Source organism: Rhinatrema bivittatum, chromosome 3 (assembly GCF_901001135.1).
Source record: "Rhinatrema bivittatum chromosome 3, aRhiBiv1.1, whole genome shotgun sequence".
In the NCBI taxonomy this organism is placed as follows: domain Eukaryota; kingdom Metazoa; phylum Chordata; class Amphibia; order Gymnophiona; family Rhinatrematidae; genus Rhinatrema; species Rhinatrema bivittatum.
In genome coordinates, this window is record NC_042617.1 from 436408662 (window position 1) to 436429175 (window position 20514).

General features: G+C 41.3%; 1 protein-coding gene across 5 annotated transcripts in view; it reads left to right on the plus strand.

Annotated features, from left to right (window-relative positions):
• The window catches only part of ALLC (allantoicase), a 124299-nt gene that overhangs the window by 77989 nt on the left and 25796 nt on the right, over positions 1-20514 (plus strand). For 4 of the 5 annotated variants that reach the window (XR_003855684.1, XR_003855685.1, XM_029595806.1 and 1 more), the window contains 3 exons: positions 4275-4348; positions 10504-10599; positions 11455-11563. Coding sequence is in view for 3 of the 5 variants with exons in the window: in XM_029595806.1 (XP_029451666.1) it covers positions 4275-4348; positions 10504-10599; positions 11455-11563 (279 nt within the window). In the remaining 2 variants the exon portion in view is untranslated. The remainder of the gene's footprint in view (positions 1-4274; positions 4349-10503; positions 10600-11454; positions 11564-20514) is intronic. The other variant, XM_029595807.1, reaches the window with a different exon arrangement.

A 20514-nucleotide genomic window follows, 5' to 3' on the forward strand; every position in this document is an offset into this window, starting at 1 on the left:
TACACATGTATATATGCACATGAAAGTGAAAATATGTGCGTATATATGACTTGTATAAAATAAGGAAAACATAAGTAGATGCTAATTCTGTGTGTATATGCTAATTATTACTTGCATAATGTTTTGAAAATTCAGCCCTTAAGGACAGCAAATTTAAAAGCCATTTCCATGGGTAAATCAGTGATTTACCTCTGGGTTTTTATAAAATTGCCTGCCCGATATGGATAAGTTTACCTGGCCTGAACAAAGGTGTTCAGAGCAGCAGAATGGGAACAGGTTTTCACATGGATACACATTTTTCACAACAAATTTCTGTGCACATAATAGCAGGTATAATTGTGTGCTGGCAAATTTGGTGAAATACTTTTAAAAACAGACTTAAGTGTGATGTCTGCTTTGAAAATTGGTGTTACTTATGTAGGTATTTGCCATTTAATTTAGGCAGGCTTTTTTCAAATTTTTCTTTTGGGCAATAATTTAATTTCTTGCAACTTTAGAAAGGGGAAAGAATTTACAGAAAAATCTGCTAGAAAAGTCTTTTGTAAAGAAAAAAATGCTGTGGGATTTTTGACAAAAAAGAGCCAAAGTAAAAAAAGCTGGTGAAGGGATACACAATGAGGTCATTTTTCAAAGCTTTTAAACGCCAAACTTTGAAACTGATGTACTAAAATGCATAATGTTTTTGCAAAATGGATTGTGTGAAACATTTCTCAAACTATCCAAAAAAATGCAAAAACGCTAAAAGCTACGATGGTCAGAGCCGTAGCTAGCCTATGGCCAATATGGCTCGGCCAACAAGGGCGCTGCCACAAGCCCACCACAGGAATACCTGACCCCTGGCGGGAGCAGTAGTGCAGGAGGAATGTAGGCTCAACCCTTCCCAGTCCTTCTTGTCTAGCAGTTTCTACTCCTGCTCCCTACACGGAGCCTCTTTCTTACTCTGGCCCTGAGGTTGAAATCTGAGCTCTACTGTTTGAACCACAAGTTGTAGATCTACAGAGCCCTGTGCAGTTCAAAAATCAGCTTTTAGTAAAGGCAGAGCCCAGTGATTAAAACAGCCGAGATCCGATTTCGACCATGAGTCTCAGAGAGGAAAAGAGGCACTGTGCACGGGGAGGAAGCAGCCAGCCAGGGAGCTTCTTAGACAGATTGAGCAAGGCAAAGAGAATGTGGAGATTTTTGGGGAAGAATGTAGGCTCAGGGATTTGAGTAAGGGAAGATCAGTTAAAGAACGAAGACTAGTTGGGAGAGAGCAGGAGACAAACAGACCTGTCACATGAGGGAATGAGAGAAAGTAAGGGAAGAATGAGGGGAAGAACAGTCTTAATGGGGGGAGAGCAGGGGACAGTGGGAGCTGTCATTTGGGGATGGAAAGAGCAGGGGAAGAATGGGGCTGTCACTTGGAGAAGGGGAGAGCAGGGACAGAATGAGGGATTGGGACTGGCAGGAGAGCAGGGGGAAGAGCTTATGTCACTTGGAGATGGGGCAATACAGGGTCTTGTGTACTGGAGGTGGGAGAGCAAGGGAAGAAGGGGAATTCATTGACTGATGAGGAGAGCAGGGACTCTGGAATTAGGGATAAGTGGGAGGGCAGGAAATCTGGGAGAGTGGGGGAGCAGAGCAGGGACTTGGCAATGCAGACATCAGGGACTTAGAGACTGAGCAGGGATCTGGGGCAGACATTACAGAATCTGCAGTTGGGTGTGAGTGGGGGGGTATTAGATGGCCTGGGAAGGAATGAAGAAGGTTGTGAATGACCTGGAGTGCTAGAAAGGGAGTTGGGTGCTGTGAAGGTAAGAGAGAGTGGGAATTGTGCTTGGAAGGAAGTGAAAGAGGGGTAACAAGAGGCTCAGTAGGGGGTAAGTTACAGAAGGAAAGGGACAAGGAGAGAACGAGTGAAAGGAAGGAGCTTGGGCTGTGAAGGGAATTAAGACTGAGGAAGGTGGATCAGGGTTGGGGAGGGTGTGAGGAAAGAGGGTGGAAGTAGAGGACAGGGAGTGCATGAAAAATGGGAAATAGGAGGCTGAGGAAGGTGGGAGACAGAAAGTGGAATGGAATGGGGTGAGGGTGGGAAACAGAAAGCTGGTAAGTAGAAGAGAGGTACAAAGAGGGAAACTGAAGACTGGAGAATTAGAGAGGTGACGATGAGGTGTAATGTAGCTATGAATGGATAGAAAGGTAGAGAAATGAGAAATGGAGAAAAAAAGATGAAAGGGAAAGATAAATGTCTGAGACAGATGTAGGAAAGGAAGAGAAGAAATAGAAAATGGAAAAGAGATCCTGGAAATAAACTTAGAAAACCAAAAAGAGACTAGGACAAAATAAAATGCCCACATAGCAAAAAGTAGGAAAAAACCTTATTTATTTACACTTTTTAGAGAGAGGAATATGTCAGCTTTGGGAATGTGCATTTCTTATGTCTTTGTATTTTGCTCAATAGAGGTCGAAAAGCATTTCTATTTCTGTTTTGCTTTCTCCCATGTTGCACTGCTCATAGATTCTGGCTTCTTGGGTTTTAATTTCAAGTTTTTGTTGGCATGTTTCTGTTTCTAATTTGTGGATCTTTTATTCTGTATTAGGTAAGGGTCAGCCTGAGCCTGTGTTCTGGTCTGAACTCATGTTCTGTACAGGGCAAGGGCGCATTTTTTTTTACTTGGCCATAGGTGCCAGATTTCCTGCTGTGGCCGAGGATGTTAATTTTAAAACAAGCGCACGTGTGCCCATACATACGCATATTGGCCTGTGAGCAATGATACACTGGCATTTGTTATCATGTATGCACATGTTTTAAAATACTCTAACCACTTATCAGTATGCTCCTAATTTTAAGAGGTTACTCGAGCACAGCTCGATTTTGTCTGCTTTTACACGCGTAGGTAGGTAGATTTTAAAACATAGTTGCCCGAGCCTCTTTCCTATTTTTCCAATTAGTCCACCAGTTTGTCCAGTTAACATCAAGGTCTTTCAGACCCCTCTGGTTCTTCATCCTGCATGCTGCCCAGTTGACCTGGAACCCCTCACCCTATCCAATAAGCCCTAAAACTCAAGATCTACAGACTTGCTCCTTCTCAGTAGCTGCAGTACAATTACGCAGATATCTTGTGTACGTGTACTGCGGTTTTCGGTTTTAAAATATGGAGTTACATGCATAAGTGTTGGCCCCACCGCAGAACGCCCATGCCCCTCCCCTTTTCCTCAAGCATGCACAAGTACATACGTGCATAATTTTGCAGTTTTTTAAAATCCACAATGCTCGTGCATGACCCACATATGCGCGCGTATGTGGGCATTTTTGCGCAAGCAATGCTTTTCAAATAGACCCCTAGGTGTTTTCTGTAAACATTTTTATAAAAACCCCTTCTGTGAAAAAAATTTAGAAGTAATAGGCTGCTGTGATGCAAAATCATGCAAAGCAGATTATTAGTGGGCAATTTTGTGAAAATGGGCAATCGGCCAGTCTGGGGGAGCCCGGCATCACACCGACTGGCATATTGGCTTAAAGGGGTTACAAGGCCTTAAAGGGGCCTAGTGGCCTTCTCCATCCTATTGTTAGTAAAATATACCTAGTAGTTCTAGTGGTCCAACTTTCCCCCTGACTCCTTGTGGGCTCCAAGAGTATCCAAACTGATTTTTTTGAAAAGAAAGATGATCAAGAAAATGTAATAAACTTGCTAAGCTCTGCCCCCCCCAAAAAAAGTGAAAGATCTGAATTGGCCCTAACCTGTGCCTCTTATCTTTCCTAACTCCCCCAAGCTTATTCCATAGCTAGGAGACACTTCTGGGGGCAGGAGCAATGCCTACTTGTTCCAGCTCCATCTGCACCATTTTCCAAAATGACACTGGCTGAACAGCTAACACCATACACTCCTTTGTCATGTGGTCACAGCTACTGCTCCCAGAAAGCCACCCAGCTTAGGGATAAGCTTGGAAAACCACAGGGATGGGAAGGGCATGACTAATTCAGAGCTTTCACTCTTCTGGAGAGGCACAAAAGGACAGGGCTTAAGAAGTTCTACAGCTTGGTCACTTTTTTGTCTATGTGTAACGTGCAAGTTTTTTCTGGCATTTTTTTTTCCTGTTGAATGCTTTCCCTTCCAAAAGTAACAGGAAATTAAATACTTGGAAGTAGATATTTTAAAATTATGCAATCAAAATCTATTTGCAAGCTTTCTGCACCTTTTGTGGTTTAAGTCCAAAGTCCATCTTAAATGAATGAAGAAATTTTGTGCCTCTGACATGTTGTAAAAACAATTCTGATATTTTTCTTTTTGTAGGTTTAGGAAGAGCAAACGATATGGAAGATGGTTGGGAAACAGCACGAAGACTTGATAGGCCACCAGTTTTAAAGGTATGAAAAAACAAACAGTTTACTCTAAAAAGTTAACAGATAAAATGAAACTTTGATTTTAGGATGTAAAGATCCTTATGAGAAAATGGATTTTTCCTACACATATAAAATGTTAGAAAACCATTAATAAATCTAGCCAATCTATTTTCCATTGCAGGTGGCAATAAATATGTTATTTGTTTGAAAGGCTCCAATTAACAGAATCAGAACAAAAGCAAATTAATTTTAGCTCAAAAATTGAAATGCTACACGTCTAAAAGTGTATTATGTTTTATATAACCTTTTTTTTTTTTTTTTTTTTTTTTAAGGAGTAGTAACTCCCTTCAGGGCACACAACTAATTTATATCTTCTGGGGCTGCTCCGGCTAACCATTCCATACCATGTTGACTCTCAATCCCTTGGGGGGGGGGGGGGGGGGAGGGGAGTTCTCACTGATGGCCCAGATGATGAGAAAAGGTCGCCATTTTGTGCTTCCCATGAGGTGAGAGGCTATAATAAGCAGACCGGACCAGGTCTGGGTGTTTAATTTATTATTACCAATCAGTAAACTTTATTTTAAGTCCATTATCCAGAAATGGGAGTTTACATCTGACTGCTTGTACATTACTGTTTCTCCTCTGTAGGTAGGTATTCTTAATCCAGACCTCTGGACAGAGCTCATGGTGATTTTAAAAGTGCATAACTCTCCCAGCGGCTGTGCGGGAATCCTAGTGGAGGTGTCCCCAACTTCACTGAAAAATCCTACCTTTAGACATCTTCATGGGCACCCATGGGTGGAAATCCAGATGGGTCTCCTGATCTTGTTCTTCCTTTGGTTTAGTTTTTCTTTCATACTTGATTCTCTAATTTTTCTGGTGGACTACTCTATGGGAAAAGTCAGTGGGATCAGGCTATTAACCCTGCACTGAAATCCCAGTGTGGGGGGTGGGGGGGGGGGGGGATCCAAAAACCTCCTCACACTGTTTAAGTTCAAAACATACTTTAAAAGTCTAACTGGATATTTCTCTGCCCTCTCTGTCTCTCGCAGCAGGATCCATCACTGGTGCATGCCTACCAAGGGTTTAGAGTAGGCTAACATGTCTTTGGTCCCCTATAGAGAGCCTCTTCGCCCCAAAAGGGTATCAGGCTTAAAATCTATCTTTCTGCAAAGTAGAAGGACCCTCAGGCAGGGAGTGCACTGGGAGATGTCACATCTAAAAGAAACTCCTTCAGGTGAAAAACTAGGTGGCCCCACTAGAGCGTGGAAAAAATACATCTTTACTCCTGAATCCCACAGTGTAATAAAATGGCTGGGCTAAATAGTACTGAGGTATCCAATCCAAAACCTCCATGGGGACCTGGAAGGGACTGAGGGTATGGATGGCTCCTTACTAGAGCAGTGGTTCTCAACCTGTGGGTCGCAACCCCCTTTGGGGGTCGAATGACTATTTACTAGGGGTCGCCTAAGAGACCATCGGAAATATGGGTTTTCTGTCGCTCCTCGAGTCACTCCCTCCCCTCACCGGATGCAGTAAAAAAGTTCATTCTGTGCTCCCTTGCTCCCCGATTGGCCGGTGCTGGGCAAAAGGGGCTTGCCGAAGCAAGCCCCTTTTGCCCAGCACCGGCCAATCGGGCAGCGCGCCCTCACTCCTCGAGTCACTCCCTCCTGCTGTAAATGTTGGAATGCGTTGGAAGAGGGGTAGTCTTATACGGCGAGTATATCCCAAACTCTATATTTTAACTGTAAAAGTTGGGGGTCGTCTTATACGCCGGAAAATACGGTATATACCGTACAGTTACTTAGGCCTATGAACAAAAATAATTTTACGGTTGGGGTCGCCACATAGTGGGGAATTGTATTAAAAGGGTCGCAGAACTATAAAGGTTGAGAACCGCTGTACTAGAGGGTTATATCACAGGGTTAGTGACATCTGGTGGCCAAACCTGGTAGGGTGCCACATATAACATTAAAAAGGTGAAATGAATTTTAAATCAAACTTCAGAAATGATCACTGAATACTATTATAGTTTTGAAGGAAGATAGAAATGTGTTCGAACTGAAGAATCTTATAAAATAGGAAAAGCAAGTAGGCCATTTATTTTCTTTCTTTTTAGGTTTTCCAGTTTCCTCCTGCTCTTTTGTTCTTCCAGCTCAATTGGCATCATGGCAGGGATCTTGCACCATGACCTTCATTTGCCTGGGTTTTTTCCCCTATTGTATATTTTCTACCAATTTACTTTAGTCCAGTCATTTATTGACAGTCTTTGGCTGGGGGTCATTCACCAAGGGTCCTTTTGGAATCCTGCAAGCATGGGACCTAAATCTGGCCACTAGGTGTCGCCACTTTACAATGACTATGTCCCCCAGGGTCTGTGAATGCTACCTCTGTTGCATCATCAGCCCCAGCCGACCCAGGAAATGGAAGACCAGATCCGGGAATCACACACAGGTCCCTCCACCTAGAACTGCCACTAGCCTATTGCCATCTTGATACCATGATATCATATGTCTCTATCGTTCATGGGAATATTTTTAAGTTTGGAAAATCTAATAATAATAATATAAATTCAATTGATTTTGAGAAAGCGAAATTCACTTACTACTTAGGTACTGTAATTAACCGTGCACAGAAGATAAAACAGTCACTTCTGGAAAAAGAGTCAATTATGTTTTAGTGGTATCAAATGGAATTTATTACTATTTTCAGTTTATTTTTATGACAAATTGTATTAAAAGTGATATTAAAACACTGCAAAGATTTTACAAAACAAAACGTGTTCTATGAAAAAACCTTTTTAGATTTTGTGCCTATGCCAAAATGTACTAGGCAATGGAAGACTAAACTGCCCTTTTTATTTCTTAGTAAGGACTTCATCCAGATGAAAATGTCAGTGGGCTTCTTTGTTAAGTTAGCCCTTGGAAGGTCCAAAAATTCATTTTAGAGTCAATCAATCTGTTCAATGTCAAGACTGACTGGTCTTAAACTTTTATGATAAAACAGCTAGCCCTGGGAGTGAGTAAGTTGAATTAGATCTACTTTATGGGATCTGCCAGGTACTTGTGATCTGTACTGGCCCACTGTCAGAGACAGGATTCTGGTCTTGATAGACCTTGGTCTGACCCAGCACGGCAATTTTCATGTTCCAATAATGTACACATCAGGATAATGAAAGAGTTTAGGAAGGTGTTGACTGCATTCCTCAACGCTCTATATCTGGGCTTGCCCGATTCCACTATTCATCCACTACAACTGGTATAAAACACTGTGGCACGGATTCTAACAGGTACTCCTGTTAGAAACCATTTAACTCCAATCCTTCAATCACTCCACTGGCTTCCAATCAAATTTAGAATTCAATACAAAATCCTTAATATAATTCACTTATATACAATGCTTCATCCACCTGGTTATGTTCCACTCTTCGCATTTATAAACCGGCAAGACATCTAAGATCCCTGTCTAAAAATCTTCTAGATATTCCGTCAATTCGTCTAACTAGACTAGATATCACTAGAAAAAGAGCATTTTCAGTCGCTGGTCCATCCCTTTGGAACTCATTACCCAACTTTCTTTGCCAAATATCCAATAGACTTCAATTTAAGAAAACTTTAAAAACATATCTATTCCAAACTGCATTTAAAATTCCGATAACAGAACACCCATATCCATTCCTCCATAACTCTTTTGATGTCTCAGTCATTTCGCTGACCCCTTTTGCCTATTTTTCCCGTTTCTCCCCCCCCCCCCTTTTTTATTTTTCCTTTCCCTTTTCCCCCTAGTATTGTAATATCCCCTGCGGCTTTTTCTTATGGCACTTAATTCCTTTAAAGTTTTATATTGTGTTTTTACTTTTCAAATTTTTTATTTTGTTAGTTTTTTGTAATTTTTATTCTTTTATTTTATTACTATTAATTTGTTTTATTCTTACTATTGTAAACTGTTTTGATTAAATTATATTTGTATTATTTAAAGCATATATTACACATATTAAAGGTTCCTGAACAGGCTATGTCGTTAATTGAAAAAGCTTTTTATTTAGGAAAAAAGAAGGAACAAGAACAAGATCCAATGCAGAGTGATGATCTGGGTAGTAAACAACAAAAGATTTCTGATGAAAGTGTAATTAATATTTCAGATTTACTTAAAAAATCTCAAGAAGAAATTGAGGTAAAAAGGCGAAGTACACTGTTAGCGAAATTTGCTTTCATTTCTGACAAAGAAAATGTTTTAAGATTTTTTCTTCCGTAACAGATCGAATTTATTTTATGGGCAACAAATTTGGGTATATCCTGACTTAGTCAGATGTACCCAAATACGTCGGAGGAAATTTCTGGCGTTGAGGAAGCGAGTGGTAGAAAAGGGTGGTTACTTCTTATTAAAGTATCCCTGTAACTGTTTAGTTAAGTTTGAAGGGAAGGCTTATTTGTTTTTGGATCCTGTCCACCTTGAAAATCTTCTTGAGAATATTGTAACTCCGGCAAATAGATAAATAGGGGGTTGTTTTGCATGTATACCTATTACTAAAATTAAAACTGCTACTCACCTGTGTGACCCTATGCCAGCCAGTTCCTTGAAACAAGTACATCATGTTATAACTTTGACAATCATAACCTTAACTAATCATCCACTATCAGAAGGAACTATACCACATGAATTAAAATTAGCAGAATGACAGCATATAAAACACTTAAATAAATCAATAAATAAATAAATGTCCTTGCTACCTTGTAAAAATGTATATTGTTGTGTGGCCTGAAACTATTAACCACGAGTAGATAAGTGTGCTGTTTGACATCCTATTAGTGAAGTACATAGTTAGGTAGAAATGTATATACTTATATAGTCTAATAAACCTGTATACTGCCAGCCTTGTTAACAGTCCCATTTGAGTTCCTGGGGTGAAGGAAGGGAAATCCACCCACTTACACTTTCTTCCCCAGGTGGAGGCACCAAGAATGTGAGGATCAATGGAATCTGCCCTAGGGAAGTTGGGGACCTCCCAAAATGAGAGGAGCCATGGAGGGTCCAGAGAGGGAGGTATGAGAGAAACGTACTGAAAAATAGTCCTAGGAAGCAAACAGGTTCTCACCCTGACTAACAAGGGAAGTCAGACTCTTGGGAACCTAGTTGTCAGACAACTGAAAAAAAGGCCAAGCAGGATGTAAGGTTGTGCACACATTTTCTTTCCATGATCCTACCTGGGTCTTTGCCTTTTAGATAAGAGAAGGTGACCCATCCAGGCTGAGTAACAATGAATGACTGGCCATGAGCTTAGCAGAGCTAAAATCACTGAACGAAGAGACTTCAGATGCCTGAATCACTGAATGCTAAACAAGCCATGGGCCTAATGGAGGTATAAACCCAAGCCAAGAAAAAAACTTCCTACTAAGTGAGGTGACCTTGGGACCCCCTTAAGCAAGGGGATCCCACGGCAGATCGAGTGATCCCCCAGGATGGTGTGGACCCCTGTGGCAGATTGATCAGTCCCCCAGGAGGGTGTGGACCCCAGTGGCAGTTCATGCGGTCCCCCAGGAAGAAGGGGACCCCACCAGCAGGTCCAGAGGTGTTTTGTTCCCGAGGAGGGCATAGACTCAATCAGCATTCCAGGAAGTGGAGCCATGTCCCCCAGGATAGTGTGGACCCCAGCGACAGACTGGGAGGTGGAGACAGGTCCCCAGGAGGGTATAGATCCTAGTGTTGACACGGACTTTTCAGCACAGCTAAGTGGCACCTTGGAGATGGTAGTGATTTAGATACAACGGACCCACCAGGCCAACACTGCCCACCAGCCCAGTTGCAAATTTTCACAAGGGTGAGATTTGGGATAAGAGGGAGGATAATAATAATACTTGATGAAGCAGAAACGCAAGAGTTCCCTTCTGTATGGTGGTATTCTGTGGGGGCCAACAACCCAAAATTGCCAAATATGAAATGTTCTTGCTACCTTGTAAAAATGTATATAGTTATGTGGCCTTAGACTATTAACCACGAGTAGATAAATATGCTGTTTGATATCCTACTAGCAATGTACATAGTCTTGTAGAAATGTATACACTTATACAGTCTAATAAACCTGCATATATTTGTACATACTCCTAGCCTTGTTCACAGTCCCGTTTGTTTTCCTGGAGTGAAGGGAGGGAATCCCAACCCACTAACACCTTCTCCCCCAGGTGGAAGCACTAGGCGCCAAGAACATGAGGACCAATAGAGCCTGCCCTAGGGGGGCTCCCACCAGATTGGTCCTGGATCCAGGAACACCCCGCGAGGTAAGTAGTAAAGAAGGTGTTAAATTAAAGTTTACTGATTGGTAATGTAACGCCCAGAGCCTTGTCCTGTCTATTCATTACAGCCTCTGACCTCATGAGAAGCATCTACAGTATATACACACTGGGAGCATCATAGCATCATCTGGGCCACAAGCGAGACTTTACCCCCATAAATAGGATCCCCCTGGGATTAAGAGTTGAGCATGGGATGGAATTTTATTTATTTATTTAAGGTTTTTATATACCGACATTCATGATACAATCACATCATGCTGGTTTACAGTTAAACAGGGGTGCAAATACATTAAAACTAAAAACAAGCGAAGGAAATTGCAGTTACAAATAACAAGGGAGATCGAACTGGAAGAGAAAGGGAAATACAGAAGTAGATTAACATCGAACTAGTGGCGTAGAGAAATACTGAATTGGATTAACATCTCGTGATGTTATTTACAAGGGCAGCTGTGACTGAGTTGTGGAAGTTGATGAGGCAGCAATTAGGAGGGGTCCAGAAAAGCTTGTTTTCCGGACCCCTCCTAATTTGCTACCTTTAGCAAATGAATGACTTTGCTATCTGGAGCAAGCTCTGAAGAGAAATAAATGTGCTTGTGTGCTCTTGGAGTTAAAACCTCACTAGGGCTTACACTGGTTATCCAGAAAACTGCTTCTGCTGGCTCCTGAGGAGTCAAGTTAGTAATTACTAAACTAAAAGATGCAGAGTTACTAGCTAACTGGAGCTTTGAGATTTCTACTGTAAATATAAAAAATATTTAATACATTGCACTTTTTGTTGGTAGCTATTATTTTGCTGTATAAAAATGTTTAAAGATTTTTCTTTGTTCTTCTAAATTTTAGGTTGATGACAATGGTATCCTTCAGGTATCAGGCAGTGAATGGACAATTTTCAGATTGGCACATCCTGGTATAATAAGTCAAATAGAAATTGACACCAATCATTTTAAAGGTATTCTTTAAGATCTTTGTTATTCCTTAGGGTAAACATGTTCAGTTCAGAATGCAGACATTTCACGAATGCTTTTTGTTGTAGCATGCTAAAGTACCAGATAACATGCCTACTGTTGCATCTAAAAGAAAGCAGAGGTAACTAGCATGGAGACTCTGCAATCAAGGGAACCATTACTGTTAGAAAATGGAATTAAAATAAATATTTAAGAATGACTTAAGGTGTGAATTTTCAAAGCCATTTATGTGCATAAAACACAGGTTTATGTGTGTAAATGGTTTGTTATAAAATTAACTGGGGTTTGTGTGTGTGAAACCCAATTTCACGCATACTTTTATTTGCTCAATAACAAAGGAATTCCATGCTGTGGAGTGGAGTGAGAAGTTTGGATTTATATGCATATTTTAGATTTTTTAAAGTATTTACATAAATTCAAAGGCACAAGTCACATGCTGCAGAAAGCAGATGTACATTTGTGCAGGTGAATTTCTCCACATACTTTTGCATAATTTTCAAACAGAACTGACTGCACAAGTTCACTTTCAAAATTGGTGTAACATGCATGAAACTGCTGCACAAGTTACCTGCAATGTATTAAAATCATCCCCCGTTTGATGATAACTTTCAAAGGGGTGCACGGGGGCACATTGACACGTGTGTCCCAGCGCATGCTCAGGGACATGGCTATTTTATAATATACTAGCCGTTAAGCCCGTAACAACGGGCTACATTTAAAAAAAAATTTTCGGTCCATTTCCTTCCCACTCCCTCCCCCTCATTCTCCCTCTAGTCTCCCTCCCTCCCTCTCCTCTTCCCCCCTCCTCCTCTATTCTCCCTCCCTCTCCTCTTCCCCCCTCCTCCTCTATTCTCCCTCCCTCTCCCCCACTCTGTCCTCCCCCCCTCACTCTCTCCTCCCTCTCCTCAGTCACTCCCCCTCTCAATCCCCTCCCCTTTCAGATCATCCACAACCGGCAGACAGAAGATCTCCGGGGGGGTCCTTCCCGCGCGCGCGCATAGCAGGATTCCTCCTTTAGTAGGTTCTGAGACTCGGGCAGGATCAGAGAATAGGACTTTGTCAGGTTTATCTCCCATTAGTTCTCCTCTTCTTGCAGTAGGAGTGTCTGTTTTGGAAACTTGTAATCTCAGCTGACAGGGATCATCTTGTATGAATGAAGCCTGCTGTTGTCACCCTAGCAGGAGCAGTTCTATAACCACTATGCCTTGATGCTTTTAATGCAACTGCAACATTGCTCTCCACTGAGATGGCAGGGGAGAAAAGAGAAATTGGATTCAGATGACAACCGACGGCCCCACTTCCACGGTCTGGGATTCTGATATACAGACATAAGGGAAAAAGCACAGGACTGCTTCTACGGCCAGTCCTAAAGGAAATGAAGAAAGCATACATGGGGATAACTTGCTGGTGCAGCAGTTACCACCCTTAGTAGAAGGCATGGACATTACTAACCTTAATCAATAAGCCTTGATGCTTTTAATGCAACTGCAACATTGCTCCCCACTTCGATGGCAGGGGAAAAAGGGGAATTGGATTCAGACGGCAACCAAGAGGGCCCCTGACTTCTATGGTCAGGGGCTACTGATACGCAGCCATAAGGGAAAAAGCACACGACTGCTTATATGGCCAAGTGCATAAGCAAAGTACGTCAAGAAGCACTGTCTGAATTTTCAAGAAACATCATCACCCAGTAAAAAATGTTACTAGCTGCAATTTTTATGGGCTATCATAAGGCTTGGGGATAACTGCACAGAGTAGCAGTTACCAACCTTAAGAGAAACATAGTAGTAATCTGCACAGAGGGGCAGTTACTACCTTATGAAGCTTTCTGGGCAGACTGGATGGACCATTTGGTCCTTTCTGCCATCATTTCTATGTTTATGTTTCTATGTTATAATGAGGCAAGGAGAAGCAGCCAATTTAGGCAGCAACATTTTGGGAATGGCGTCAAGTATCCCTCTCACTCAAAAAAACACCCCTGTTGCAATGGCTACCTCACCCTGCCTCATATTCTAAAGAAAGGGAAGGCAACCTGTGGCATATAATAACATTTTTATTGGCATGCAGTGGCAGCTGATTTGTTTCATCAGGAGGGAGTCTTATGCTCTCACGCTGAGACCCCTTTCGTACATAACCATGGCAGTGCAGTGATGATGTGCCTACAGAGTTATTAACGGCCACAGTCCCTCTTCCTTAACAGAAAAGCATTGGTGGCAGTAGAACAGCTCCCCCTTCCCCTCAGGATGCCTTAACTCACCCACTGATAACCTAAAGCAGGAGGAGTAGGATGGGGCCTTGCAGATCCTGAGGCACTTCCTCCCTCCTGCCCTGCCAGAATCTTAATGGCCCACTTAGAACCACCAACGCACGCAAATCAACTCACCTCAACCCAAAAAAGAGCAATCTCCCTTGGTAGCCCAAAACTTTGGAACTCCCTACCGACCAAGCTCAGAACTCAAGAAAACCTAAAAACCTTCAAAAAAGAGTTAAAAACATGGTTGTTCAACAAAGCATACCAACTCACCCAATGAACAACACAACATCATCGCCCTCCAATCCAACCTCATGAATAAATGAAATTCATCACATCTATGTTTTCATAAATAAGAAATGAAACAAAAAACGGATCTAAATCCTTACACGTTATCCCCTATGCTTAATAACAGTTTGTACTTTGCAACCCTTGCTTAACCCCCCTTATCCCTGTAACCTTATTTTGTAAACCGTTATGATGGCGTTATTTTGATGTTTCCGAATGACGGTATATAAAACTCATTAAATAAATAAATGTAGTTCAAAGTGCAACACTGGTACCCTGCAGAGGAGGAGGGAGGAAGCACCTGAGCAACTGCAAGGCCCCATCGTCCTCCTCCTGTTTTAGGATAGCAGCGGGTGATTGAATGAATCAGGAATTATCGGGGAAATGGGGAGTGAGTTAAAGAACTGGGGATCACCATGGGGGAAGGAAAGACGGGAGGGAGTAAAAGAACTGGGCATTGCTGTGGGGAGGGAGGGAGTTAATGAAATGGTTATTGCCCTGGGAGGAAGGGAGTCACTGGCGTCTCTATTAATCTCAAGTCTACTTTGCCCTACATGTGACCATTGGTCACATTTCTCTCCCAGGCTGTCCACCTCCTGCCATTGAGCACATGTATGTGAATGCATGTGGGAGAGAAAGTGTGTGTGTGTGTGATTGCTTATGGGAGATAGAGAGCATGAGTGTGAGATTGCATGTGGGAGAGCATATGTGTGATTGCATATGGGAGAGAGACAGCATGTGTATGATACTGTTTGTGGGAGAGAGTGAGCGTGTGTGTTTGATTGCATGTGAGAGAGCGAGAGCGTATGTGTTTAAGTGATTACAAGTGAGAGAGTGTGTGTGTGACTGCATATGAGAGTGAGCATGTGTGTGTATTACTGCATGTGGGGGAGAGAGTATGTGTATATGTGTGTGTACAAGAGAGAAAGGAGAAAGTTTGTATGCACCCTCTGCTCCCCCAACTAATTTATTACAATCTCAGGGTGACTTGAAATCAAAAGTTCCCAAATATGGAGAGTTCTTTTTATCCTTATAAGCTACCTTCTAGTCCTACTAGACCTATCAGCAGCCTTCGATATGGTAAACCATACAATACTGCTTGACCGTCTCTCCGAAATCGGTATAACTGAAAAAACCCTACAATGGTTCACATCCTATCACAAAGGACCTACCAGGTGTTAATCAACAACACCTTCTCAAAGAAAATAAACCTTGACACTGGAGTTCCCCAAGGCTCCGCACTATCAGCGACACTCTTCAACATTTATCTTCTCCCGATATGCCACCTCCTCTCAAACCTTAAACTGACTCACTTAATATATGCTGATGACATCCAAATACTGATCCCAATACACAACTCTCTGGAAGACACCTACAAAAAACAGCCAACTACCTCACCAAAATAAAGCGTCTACTAACCAACATGAGAGTTATCCGAAACATCGATAAGACAGAAATAATCATGCTGGATAGAAAGAACAACCCTACGCACATACCACCACTCAACAGAATGAATCAAAAGACAGCAATCTCCCCTATCACCCATGCTCGCAACCTAGGAGTCATAATTGACAAGGAACTATCCTTCAAGAATCATATCTCCGCAAAAATCAAAGACGGATATCACAAACTCCTAACCCTACAACACCTAAAACCTTTCCTTTCCCCCAACGACTTCAGATCTGTCCTCCAACTACTCATCTTCTCCAACCTGAATTACTGCAAGTCCCTGCTATTCAACTTACCTCTCACCACCATCCGACCTCTCCATATCCTTCAAAATACAGCCGCCAGAGTACTCACAGGAACAAAAAAATATGATCACATTACTCCAACTCTCATTTCACTACACTGGCTCCCAATAAAATACAGGATAGAATACAAAATACTATCCATAATACACAAAATAATATATGAAAAACAAACAAACTGGCTAAGTGCATCCATAAAACTCCACTCACCAAACCGAAATCTCCGTTCAGCTAACAAAGGTCTATTAAAAATTCCACCTGCTCACCACAAACAACTTACCTCAACCCGGAAGAAAGTCATATGCCTAGGAAGCCCCAAACTCTGGAACACCCTCCCAACTGAACTGAGAACACAACAAAATTTAAAAACCTTCAAAAAAGAACTAAAAACTTGGATGTTCACCAAAGCCTACCAAAACACCCAATGACCCTATGATACAACTTCCCTCCCTACCGGCCCGTATAAAAATGCTGAACCAATCCAAAGCATGTATTTTAAACCGTACAATTTAACAACCAAACTATGTTTATAATGACTAAGATAACTTTGTTAACAAGCACATGAATTTTTGAACACTCTGTTAAACATTGAAACGTTGTAAACAGTTGTGATGGTGAAACCGGACGGTATATAAAACAGTTTTTACTGCTTTTCTGTGCACCCTCCGACTTAATATCATGGCGATATTAAGTCGGAGGTCCCGAAAGTTATGTTTTTTGAACCATCTCAATTAAGGGCATTCTTAGAGTCTCACCCTAGATGAATAGCTGTGTACTCTGTTGGAGGGCATATGAATAAGGAGTTGAATTCTCTGTTTTGCTTATATAGTTATTACACTAAAAGTTTTGCTTCAGTTTTGTTACCAGGCCTCCTGTCTCCCTCCCAATATTTCCTTAAATTAGGAGGAATTACCTATAATATAATGTAAAATGGAGATGATTGTGTTGTATTTAGTTTTCCTTTAAGAGAACCTCATATTTCTGTCACAAATGTGTATTTGTGTAAGTTTTGTAAAATTAGAAAAGAAAAAAATTGTCATTTTAATTACTGGTTGTTCACTGGCTGTTGCCTACTTGACATTTATTCTTTTTATTAGTATGGTTTTAATATTACGAATGATGTTTTATATTTCTTGACTTTATTGCTTAATGCTTTATGGGTACTTGCCAGGTTCTTGTAGACTGGTTTGGCCTCTGTTGGAAACAGGATGCTGGGCTTGATGGATCCTTTGTCTTGACCCAGCATGGCAATTTCTAATGTTCTTATGAGGAATGATGATGTTTCTGTTTTTCCATTGTTGAATACAGTCAGGCTTCCTGTGGTTTCCAGAGCATGTGTGTGAGCGAGATTGAGTGAGCCACTTAACATGTGTGTGAGAGGAAGAGGACTATTTAAACCAGTGAGCATGTGTGAGCAAGAGAGAGATCATGAACATGTGTGTGAGACAGAGTTTGTGAGCCAGTCAGCATGTGTGTGAAAGAATATAAGGGAGTTTGTGTAAGAATGAACATGTATGTTTAGAGTGGGTGTATATTTGAAAGAGAGGAGAAAGTTTGTGCACACCTCCTATCCCTGATTAATCCATGACAATCTCAGGTTGACTGGAGTCTAAAGTTCCCAAGTATGGAAAACTAGGGAATTTTTTTTTTAGCTTTAGTTTAAATTATTTGGTGTTGGTATTTTAGGACCTGGTGTAATATTTGCAATGTTCCTTTTTCATAGGCAGGGTTGTTACTGTTTGAGTGCTGACAGTTAGTAGTGTTTTCAAATGGGAAGTTTACTATATTGTAATTCAATTTACTTAAAGCTTTCTGAGGGCAGTATACTTTTACAGTAGTCCCAATACCATATGGCTGCAAGTATCCTTTTTGTAGTTTTCAGGTTGGTACTATGACAGTGCATTTAAATGCTACACTTGTTATAAGTGATATTTTACCTTAGAACACTGAATATTCTTTTTCATGTAAAATCTGTTACTATAAATGCATATTTTTAAATTATTTGTGGGAAGGGTGGGGCCAGGAGTGTGTTCAAGGCTGTAAGGTTCGCCTGACACCTAATACCCTTGCACCAGCCCTGGCTGCACTAGCTTCACAACAGAAAGTAGGATTCCATCTGGAATTGTACTGCTTTGGTTAGTGATACTCCCCAGCCTCAGCCAGGGCTTAATTTTCTTTTTTATAAGCCCAGGGAATAGTATGAGTCACTTCTGGTGCCCCCTCCCCTGGAGTCAGAAGGCAGAGCAAAGTCTGGGGAATCACAAAAGCAGCAGTCTGTATAGCTTGCAGTCAATGGGAATGCACTAGAGTGGTGGGAGGGTTGCGGAGAAGTGGAGGCAAGTTACAGATACAGGAAGGGGGAAAGCCAGGAGGAAGTGCCTATGCAGTATTGGGGCGGCTTCTGTCTGTTTTTTAAATTATTTATTTATAAATGTTTACAATAATTAAAGAATACACTTTGTATGAAACATGAAATAGTGACAAGAATTATTTTTAAGGTAATATATTCAAAATCAATAAACTTAAGAGTACATTATAATCATGGCCCTTTAACATCACTCTTTAACCTCATAAAGAAAATTTGGAGAGTACTTCCTATACTTAAGGAGATTACTAATATTAATTCTTAAAGAAACAAAGATAGACACAGCTATTTATTCTCCCAATTATTAATCTATGGCAGTATCCTGCCTTCTACTTGCTAGGAACTGTTTCAGGTGTTCCGGAATAAAGAAAACAAAAGTATTGTTAGATATCTTTACAATACAACGACATGGGTAACGAAGTTGGAATTTCACCCCAATTGCAATTACTTCAGATTTTAATAATAAAAACTCTTTCCATCTCAACTGTGTGGGTCTTGCTAGATCCGGATACAATCGAATAGTTTCCCCATGAAATAAAGCAGATTTTTAAAAATATGTCTTCATTATGAGGGCAAAATCTTGTTCAGAATAAAATGATACAAATAATACAGCTCTATCTACTACTTCCAGTTCTGAATTTTCAAGATATTGGGTCAAGTTAAGGAAATCAGATTTTATTTCTCCCATCTTTTGCTTATTTACTGCTCTCTGTACCAGAAAGCTTATCTTCTTTACTGAATGTATTTTCTCTTCTGGGATCTTTAAAACCTCTACAAAATATATTTTCAATGTAATTAGGGGTAATTCACCCAGAATCTTTGGAAAGTTCAGAAATCTTATATTCAAATGTCTTAGAAAATTTTCAACTGCCTCCAGTCTTCGTGAGGTGTTTGAATATTCACGAGCAAGACCTCCAGTGGTCTCTTGTAGATTTTTTATATCAGTTTTTATATTCTCTGTAACTTGTGTCTGCTGTTGCAGAACTAAGCAATTTTCTTGAACTACAGAGTCCATTTTCTTTTCTAAATTGCCCACCCGAAGCGTTTGCTCCCGCAGCAGTTTCGACATACCTGCCATAATCTCCCACCTCCGGTTTGAATAAATCCTCAGGCTGCAAGCTGAATAATTCAGGTACTCTTCTCACTGCTCTCTCCTCTCCCACGAGTGAGCCGACACCTCCAACCGCTCCTTCCCTCACGGAATCTGAGAGCTCTGAAGCAGCATACACTTCCAGGTTAGCTCCGACGATCCCAGCCGACCCGAGGTGTCCGATGGCGGCATTGCCATCCCCTGCCTCTACATCTACGGAGGTACTCGGTGAGGAAGCTGTTGGAGGTGTTTTGAGGGATGTGAAAGTGTAGTACAGTGCCTAGCCAGTCTGACTCTGTGGTATGAATTGTTTTGTGATAGATGGGGATCCTGAGAAGGGTCACCTACATCTTTTTTCCCTATTAGCTAGAAGGTAATAGGGTCTAGAGATTTTAAATCAACTTTAGGAAAAATTAATAAATCAGAATGTTTGGTGTCTCACTATATTCTCCAATTTCTTCATCTTATTATGAAAATTTATATTATAATTCACCAAATGGGATTCCTTCTCAAGATTTTCTTTCATTTTAGTTTCTAAAGGGTCCAAATGCTTTTTACATGTATTCAACTCAGCCTAAAAAATCTTAGTTCTTCCCTGGAGTCCTACATCTGAGCCAATAATAGAATATTTTGCTCAGAAAGAAACCTCTGTAGCCCAGCAATGGCTTCCCAAGTTCCTTTCCAAGCTGAAGGTTAATGATCTTACCAGGGTCGGTTGAAAAATGGCCCGAGATGCCTGTTCACCAAATGCTGTCTGTCTAATGTGTTAGAAACTGCCACCTTGATAGCCAACTCTTCCTCTATCTGCTGGGGACCAACCATCATTTCTTCGTGCTCACCACACAGTGCAGTAGCTGTTCCAGATGCTTCTGCCCCTGCTGGCACCAAATTGTTGAAATTTTCCAGTGTCGCTGAGCCTGCAAAGCCTCCACATGCACCTTTCAAGGATGGTAACCCCAGGGACACCCATGTCTCAGTGTCTGGTGAAACATTTCAGGTCTGGGGAATCACTGGCAGCCCTTCCCCAGCAATATCCCGTAAGGAACTTAAAACTGTGGAGTTCATTGATATGACCACTGTATGAGCAACAAAGGTGTCAATCAAGCTGGATAAAACAGGTAAATCTGGTGTTGCAGGGAAGATCCTGGTCTTCCTTTTCCATTAAAAATAATTAACATTGACCAGACAGC